We start from the raw sequence: 8,856 nt of genomic DNA, 5'->3' as shown, positions 1-8,856 counted from the left end.
GAACACGTGTTTCTTGGTAAAGTTCTACTTCCTAGAAAGCATCTGAAACTTCCCGGAACATTTCCTAGGGCCTCATCCCAAAGCACACAGGCCTGTCCCCATCCTCCTCCCTGGGGCGGTGAGGATCGGCACCAGCCCCGTCCTCTGAGAGCTCCAAAATCCTTGATCCTCACCCCAAACCACCCACTTACAGAGGTGAGCTGAGCACCCAGGAGCAGCAGCAGGGAGGAGGAGTTTTATCCTGGGAGTTTCCACCCAGTTCAGATATTTTGGTCTCAGCTGACTCCAGGAAACACCAACACAAACCAGCTGACTGTGGAAGCACCAGCTCCGGGCTGGAACTGCAAGTGGCCGATCTCCTCCCGAGAGCTCAACAGACTTGACTCTCTTCTTGGTAAGGAGTTTTCAGGAGAAAACACAGCCCGCTTCTGCTCCCCGACGAGCAGTCCACCAGCAGAGCCACGGAGCTCTCGGTGAGCACCAGGCTGGTGCCCAGGGTGCGATTTAAGGGCAAGTCCAACACTACGGGACTGGAGCAGGGGGAGCTCACTGCGAGCAAAATGAAGTTTTTGACATACCACAGCTTCACTTAACAACTGAGGGCTGAGAGCCACAACAGCACTGACACATCCTAAAGCAAACCAGGAGCAGGGACGAGCTGTGTTGAAAAACAGCGGCAGCGAGATGGCAGAGGGGACTCATATCACCTCAGAGAAACTAAAGAGAAACACACCCCTACCCCAAGTAACATCCAAATTCATGGACCGTGCCTCAGATCTTGCCCCTTCTCCAGAGGGACATGTTTCCGTTGGACGGGGGCGTGCTGGCAGAGGCACAAGATGAGAATTGGAGAAAATCAGGGTTTACCACAGCCCCAGCGGGGCTGCAGGGCAGAAGGGCCTCAAGGGTTCCCGCGCCATTCTGCCTGCTCTGCTTGTCAACTCAAGTATCCTCAGGGAAAAACAACAGAAAACAGAAGCTGATGCTCCTCCTTTCCCTCAGAAACCCCTGGCAGACACTAAATGTGCCTCGGTTTCTGACCGCGACCCAAAGCGAGATCAGCAGGTCTTTCCTTCCTGCCTCTGCAGTGGAACATGAACCTTTCCGCCCTGGGACTTCCTTCACCCCAAAGGCCGCCTGAGGTACATGAAGCACCCTGGGGGAACGCAGCCAAGCAGAAAACGCAGCCCAAAACAGGCACGTGTGTCACTAAAACTGCATCCGAGGAGAGAAAAAACAAGTCACAGAGGAAGAAGGTGTGACATGGTGACAGGCAGGCCGGGTGGCAGGCTAATGGTTGTAGAGACAGGTTAATGCATTCCTTCAGCTACAAGTCAAAGGAAAACTGGTTCCATGTGTGCTCTGTTATTCGCTGGATCAATAAAAGCCACACGGGTGACTCTTTTACAAGGAGGGAGAAAAATTACAGAGCTATACAGAAAACCACAAGCGTGATTTAAAAGGTGAAAGTAAGTTTGCAAGAAAGCCTTTAACAGGCAATCTCTGACGCTTTACCTAATGAGCTCATGACAAGCCACCCTGAGGTGGTTTGATTAATCAGCTTTAGGAGGAGGAAGGAAAGTCTCTGGAGTGGGGAAAGTGGATCTGACACTGCTGCTGAAGTGCTCACGGCACAGTGCTACCTCTAAGTGCTCGTAGAGTAGACAAATCCAAACCAAGACCCAGTGGGTTTCCAGAACAATTTATTTATCTAAGTCAGGCCCTGATAGCAGTAGTGTATACGTTGTGATAAACCGACACTGAGAAGATTTAACAATTTCTTCATTTAATAAGTGATTTTTCACTACATGGTATTGTACAGTTATCTGTTCAAAAAAGATCAACAGTTCTTAAAAAACAAGATTCAGTGAGAGATTTTATATAAACCAGTGATCAAGATCCACTCCTCCAGTTGGCTTATCAAGCTATTTTCTAAGCTTCTTTGTAGAACAAAGTCTTTAGGCTAAAATGCATGAACCCATTCGGGCAGACCGAGGCCCATTTCCGTCACTTCCAGCTTTCTGGCGCTGGCTGCCGCAGGGCTGGTGTCTCTGGAAAACCGTCCGCTTGATCGAATGTACGGAAACTGTACAAAAACGCGTTTACTTTGACCAGAATCAACAGCACAGCGTTTCCACTTGCAATTTCGAGTCGGGACCTCCACCTCCAGGAGGAAGGGGGGGATGGAAAGCCCGGCCAACGCGGCGTGCTGGGTTGTGTACGGACAGTTTTTCTAAGTGAACTTTGGCTTCAGGAAAGAGACACAAACACTTAAAATAATGGCTTTAATTGTCATCTGAAGTATACAGAGAGGGATGTGTGTCAATTAAATATACATCATACCAGTGACGCTGGCAAGGATGAAGGTTATTTCTAATAAAACTAATGGGTACATGACAAGACATTAAAAGAAAAGCAATCCCTTTAAAACAAAATTTAACGTAAAAAAAGTTCACAGTGGTTTGTATAAACAGCATGTAATTTCTGACAGTAACAAATTTCTACTCTCACAGCACACTAGTGCCCTCTTTAGATCCTAAAGAACAAGCATTTACACTACTCATTGTACAGATCAAGGAAGTCAGTTGTACAATTACCCATAACAGGGGATAAGCTGCTGTGGAGTGTACAGCTGTAACACCAACGAAAGGGGACTTAAAAACGCTTTTCCTGGGAGGGAGAAAAGTCCTTCATTCGCTGTTACAACCAGCAAATGCCATTCATCAAATCAAAAAGGAAAACCACAAACACATTTATCTATTTTGAGCAAGCTGACCAGTACACATTACAGTTTTAAAAATGGAGGTTATATACTATAATACAAGTCCCAGCAAGGCAGCGCCAAAGCGACTATTTCTTTGCCTGTTTTGTGATCATCCCCCTGGGAGGCGTTACAGGTCTGCTGGAATTGGGCTTCTTTTTCTCTGCAGGTTTCAAAATCTGGAAAGACAGTTTAGTCATTTAGCAAGAAGTTGTGGCTTTCTTACCATCGAACAATTAATTCACTATGAAGGCATTCCAGCGGGTCACCTGGACACATCGGAAATGTGCTAACAAAAAACCAAACAAATTTCCTCCTCAGAGCTCTGATGGGGGGTGGGAGAGCCCGCACCCACAGACAGGGGCCACCACCTGATGGCCCTGCTCGGGTGATTTAATTCCACCCTAACATGGTTCCTCTACTCACACCAGCAAGGGCTTATCATGTTTTTTAAGACCCGAGGTGCAAACACAGCCCTGGCTAGACGCACAAACTGCAAAGATGGATTCGAAACAAGAATTATGGTTTTGTGACAGTAAAGTATCAACTCCAAACGGTCAGACTCAATCTTAAAAGTCTTTTCCAACCTAAACGATTCTGTGATGCTAAGAAAATAGCGCAAATTTAACATGTGACTAGACTAACTGGGAGGTGAAATCTTCAGATGCCATACCTGAAATGAGCACATTAGAGTTTCATCCACACTCATCATGGCACCCGCGTTATCAAATTCTCCACAGTAATTTGGGGCAGAAAAGAGAGTTACCAACTGCCTTTTCGCAAAAAACTCATATCCGTCTTCGACCACCTTTAGAGAGAAAAGCAGAAATGTTAGACTGGCCAACTTCTTTGTGCCAAGGTACAAAGCAGCTTTAACAGAGCAGCAGCTGAGAAACTGGCTACGTTTAAGGAGCACAAGTTCCACATTTTTACCCCAAACTAGGATCCAGTTCAGGAACAGAGGCCATTAGCAAGGAGAAAACAGGACACTGCTAGGTTCAAGACAATCTCATTCAGAAATCAGAGACACAGTTTATATGCATTAAGAAAAAGAAGTTAATTACAAGGGTTGTTAAACACTGGGATGAGTTGTTCAGACACAGTGGAATGTCAATTCCTGCAGCTATTTAGGACTTGGCAGGAGAACATCCTCAGCAACTCGGGCTCACATGGGTTTGTCTCATCATGAGCACCTGTGTGTAGGGTTGGACCACACGACCCCCTCAGGTCCTTCTGAACCCAAATTATTCCCTGGTTTAACGTACAAAATTAAAATACCTGATGAGCTCTACATATGAGATCCAAATCATGTTTATGGAGAAACTTGGCAACCACTTCAGCACCAAATGTGAAGGACACTCCTCTGTCGTTTTCTCCCCACCCTAAGACATCCTTGTCAGGGTCAGACCACAAGAGATCACAAAGTAGACCTTGATCCGGTACGTCAGTGGGGCGCATAATTCGTCTTATCTGTTCCATTGACTGAAGGTCTGGTGACAAACCTGTGCAGAATTAAGACATCGGAAGTTCACATTTTAGACCAACGTCACTCTGCAAGACCGAGGTATTCATTCAAGACAAAAATTTGCATTCAGGCTGATTCATCACTATAATTTTATGTAGTTCAATGGCAATGTTAACTGAAATTTTTAAAATCCAGCATTTGTTTTAAAGCTTTTGTACGAGAAGATGTAACTTTCTGGAAGGCTTACTGGAAGCAAGATAAGCAAAGCCATTTCCACATCTTACAGGATTACAATAATCTCACTGTAACATTTTGCAAGTGTCTGTTAGAACAGTGTTTAAGTGAAAGAGGCACTAATACTAGAAATCACAGAGCATGTTTATTTTATTTATTAGGCCTAATAAAATGAAATACAATATCAAACAGACCTCATACCATTTTTCACTGATATGTCTTCCCCTAGGCAACTCTAATTAGTTGCAAGTGATAAAACATTTAAGGTGCACTATGTATTTTATCACTTTGAAAAGTTACATGAAGCAGGTATCACATAGCACAACAGAGCCAATCTCTACAAAATGAAAACTCCAAACCTGTCACATTGGATGAGGCTTTGAGCAGCCACGTGTAGCAAAAGACATCCCTGCCCATGGCAGAGGGAATTCTACTAAACGATCTTTTAAGGTGTCTTCCAACCCATTTCACAATTTCATGAAAATGCCTGTTTTCAGAATACACATAAAACTCCTCATCATAAGGAGAGGTTATCAAATATGTTTTTTGGTAAAAAGGAAAAGCAGATGATTATGTCTGAAGTTAAAAAACTACCAGCTCAATGATGCCCAAAACTGACAGTAATCAAACTCAACCCCCCCCGCAGACATAAACCAAGGCTGAGAAAAAAACCCTGACATTTTGAAGTTTCAGCAACATAAACATGAATTTGTCCTGATTCCCACTAGAGTACTAGTTTCTCAAATATTAATTAAGGAAGTGCTCCTTACCCCCATGACAGCAGAATATTTTCTCATCCACAATAGCTGCAATTGGTAAACAGTTAAAGCAGTCTGTGAACGTCTTCCACAGCTTAATATTGTATCTTCTCTTACCTAGAAGACATTTTGGAGAAAACATGGTCAATGTAGTTTTCCAACGCAACCACAACAAACCTAACGTGGCTGCCCTAAGTTTACTAAGACTTACAAAAAGTTAGCACCTAAGTCTACACACAATTTATCTGTCTGATACCCACTGACATAGTTTACTGCTCATAAGAAAGTTGCAAAAGTTTCTCCGAGCATGGCAGAAGCGCTCTGAAGTGGCTCTGAGGACAGCACAAGACAAGGGATAACTGGAAAATTATCCCTTGTGGAATTTGATCCATTTCACAAAATCTTGCCATTTGCTGTTTTCTTCAGGGAAAGACAGCAATTCTTGAAAAGCAGATTTTCTTTAAACTTCTGATAGTGCTTACCCACATAAAGACTCTCTAGGCAAAGAAATCAAACTCAAAAATCAAACTCCTACAGTTTTGCTCTCAAAGGGACTCTCAAAACAGACATGAACCCCGAACATATTTGCAATGTATGACTAAGCCTGTGATTAATCTGAGGAAATATCTTTGTTTCCTCACTGAAGGAGAACAAGACGTGGAGAGTACATCTTGTATGCTGCAAGCCAAGTATGTCCCACAACATAAGTTGTGAGAATGCTTCAGTGCACAATGAATTTAACAGTTTAATCTCCTTTACATTATCTGGATTTATTAAGTCACATCCTCTAAAACACGAACGCACACTTCACAGCAAAGTTACTTGTTAGGTTAGGGGAAGGTCTACATAGTCTCTGTCACAACAGACCTTAACGCACGCGGCAGTGGCACATTATCTGCATGGCAACAGTGCGTTTGTTCAGGAGGGCTCGTGACGCCAAACGACTGCAAGAGCATTTCTTCATTAAAAGGCTGACGCAGTGGTTCAAGTAACAAGCTCTGCAGTTGAAGCCACCGACTGAAAGAGCAAGTATCTGGTGCTCGATTCAAGCACACACCACACCGAAGGCTTCACACATGCTTTGCCCCACTTGTAAAACTAAATATTTGTTTTGGCCAAAGCAACAACACACAATACGGCAGGACTGCAGCCAGAGAAAGGCGAAGGCTTCTTGTTTTTTAACATTACAAAGTTGCAAGTCTTAATACAAAGTAGATGGCAAGCACTGTAACATAACCACAGTGAAGACCAACCCATTCTCCAAAATAAGTTAAATCACAAGTATACATCATCACCGTCCCTCAGGTGAAACTGAGTGAACTTTTGTAAAGCACATCACGTAGAATTCTCTCATTTCTCATTACGTTACCTTAAGAGCATTAACAACTGGCACCAGTGAGAACTGTTAGATAACGCAGCAGCAAATAAAGTTACCCACTCGCATGCTGCTTTGTGAGGACTGGACTCCAAATAGGATCGGGGAAGGATCATTTCCCTTCCTAACACAGGCCAAGGGCCCCCCAAAAGGGCACACAAACAGAACTGCAAGGGAGGAAAGAATCACCCAACACAAACTGTAGCACCTCCTGCCCTGCCTCCCAAGCCAAGGATGCTCACATCTGCTTTACTTACATTCATCGTAAAACCCATAAATTCTATTGATGCTGGCACATTCATGGTTCCCTCTGAGGAGGAAAAAATTCTCTGGGTATTTAATTTTGTAGGCCAATAGAAGACAAATTGTTTCTAAAGACTGTTTTCCTCTGTCAACATAATCACCAAGGAACAGGTAGTTGCTTTCTGGTGGAAAGCCTCCATATTCAAAGAGTCGAAGCAAGTCATAGTACTGCCCATGGATGTCACCTGTAAAGAGTATTCAGAAACGACATGTAAGCGACCCTTTGCTACATATCTTAAAGTTTATCTTCATGCTGATAAAATGACCACATTCTGAATCTGACATCTGTGTAATGCATTACAGTGAGCACCACTGTGTGTACAAGCGCAGTGAAACAAAACTAGAAAGTAATTCCAAGAAACAGTACAGAAATTTAAGTTTCCAACAGGATTTTAAAGCATTGTCAAAACACTGTTTAACTCTCAATAGCAACTGCACTAAATAGCTGTACTTCTCTATTTCCCCTTGTTTAGTCACAACTCGGCCAAACATTTATTTCATTGATACAAAAAACTCCTCTCCAAAGCTTCACGTGAATCCCTTCCCCAGGAGACCTGGTGAAAATGGACTGGTTGCTTTTTGGGTTTGGAGTTTTTTGGTCCTCACTTCAATTCCCACGTTTGTTATCTCCTCCTGGGTCGCCCACCCTAAGCAACCAGCCAGGTTTTAATTTCCCTTTTGCTACAATCATTTGGTAGTCCCACTGTTAGTTAGTCAAAGTCACTTGGCTTTTTTTTTTCCCCCCCTGCTTAAAGTCTGCATTTACCTGACATCTCCCCCCTTAGCATCAAATTAACATCACAGTACTCACCACATATTTTCAGTGGAGCTTCAAGTTCTAGTAGAATAGGCTGACTCAGAAAGATTTCTCTGGATTTCAAGCACAGTCCTCTGATTTCATTCTCTTGAAGTTGGACATTTTTGCCTGGTTTTGATCCTCGCACTGTTGGAAGGAGTCAAAGTCAGTTATCAAATTCAACGATATGCTTAGTGTTATTTTAAGAGCCTGACTAAATGAGAAGGTAACAGGGTAGGATCAGTTGGTGGAGGTGAAGCTGCACTGGAGCTGATACTGGAGAAAGGGTAGCGTGTTCTGTTTCCTTTGTATGTTACTTTCATCTAACAGAATTCATGGCTCAACACTTCTGTTAAGTGTCGTATTTTAAATAGCATCAGTTTAGGTCTATTTAGTTCTAAACTCCATCCTGGACAACGTGACTATATATAGTATAACTTTTTTTTTTAATGAAGCAGTTATACACTAGTTCTCTGGAAAGATGTCTGAATTTGAGATAAGGAAGTCTCCCATCTAATTGTCATAGTTATACACTAGTTCTCTGGAAAGATGTCTGTATTTGAGATAAGGAAGTATCCCATTTAATTGTCAACATCATAGCTCTGATGTGCAAGCTTTCTATCCTATCACCTTTGCCAAAGACGACTACATTACCAACAGATTCTGTACTGCCCCGCTCTACACTGCAGGTAGCAAACACACAAGATAAAAAAAAAGCATATGACTGGAAGGTCAGAACTACGCATAATGAAACATTTTTGGATGACAAACCAGCTCTTTCTATCATTGCCTTTGAGCACAGTAAAAGACAAGCTAGGACATCTATCTTCCAGTGCCCCAATCCTTCACCCTTCTCCACTACTGCTGCCATCTCACTCACCACGACAATTCACAATAACATCCATCAAAGCTTTCCTTTCTAGTCTGGACAAGACCACCACCAGCTTGGCCTCAACAAGTTTCTACAGCCACCAGCACAGCTTTCCCTCCATTTATTCACCACTCCTCTGCCGTTTCTGTTTCCCAGAAATACAAAATGTATTTCTATGGCAGCAATACTGTATGTCTAATTACACACAACAGCATTTATCAGGGTTAGGATAAGACTAAATAAAAATAATAAAAGATTATGCCACTACTGGTGAAGTTTATAATATTCTTATT

The 8,856-nt window shown here is 43.0% G+C and overlaps 1 protein-coding gene across 1 annotated transcript; it reads right to left on the bottom strand.

Moving 5' to 3' along the window:
- Window positions 1-2,331: 2,331 nt before the first annotated feature.
- PPP1CC (protein phosphatase 1, catalytic subunit, gamma isozyme) lies at window positions 2,332-7,839 on the bottom strand (the record flags this gene model as incomplete). Its single annotated transcript, XM_009870984.1, has 6 exons — window positions 2,332-2,940; window positions 3,435-3,569; window positions 4,040-4,263; window positions 5,231-5,335; window positions 6,851-7,081; window positions 7,708-7,839. Coding segments are annotated over 6 exons (917 nt in total), but the record flags the coding sequence as incomplete, so codon positions are not given.
- Window positions 7,840-8,856: the final 1,017 nt, after the last annotated feature.

Source organism: Apaloderma vittatum, unplaced genomic scaffold (assembly GCF_000703405.1).
Source record: "Apaloderma vittatum isolate BGI_N311 unplaced genomic scaffold, ASM70340v1 scaffold20506, whole genome shotgun sequence".
In the NCBI taxonomy this organism is placed as follows: Eukaryota; Metazoa; Chordata; class Aves; order Trogoniformes; family Trogonidae; genus Apaloderma; species Apaloderma vittatum.
This window is presented reverse-complemented; position numbering and strand designations above follow the sequence as displayed.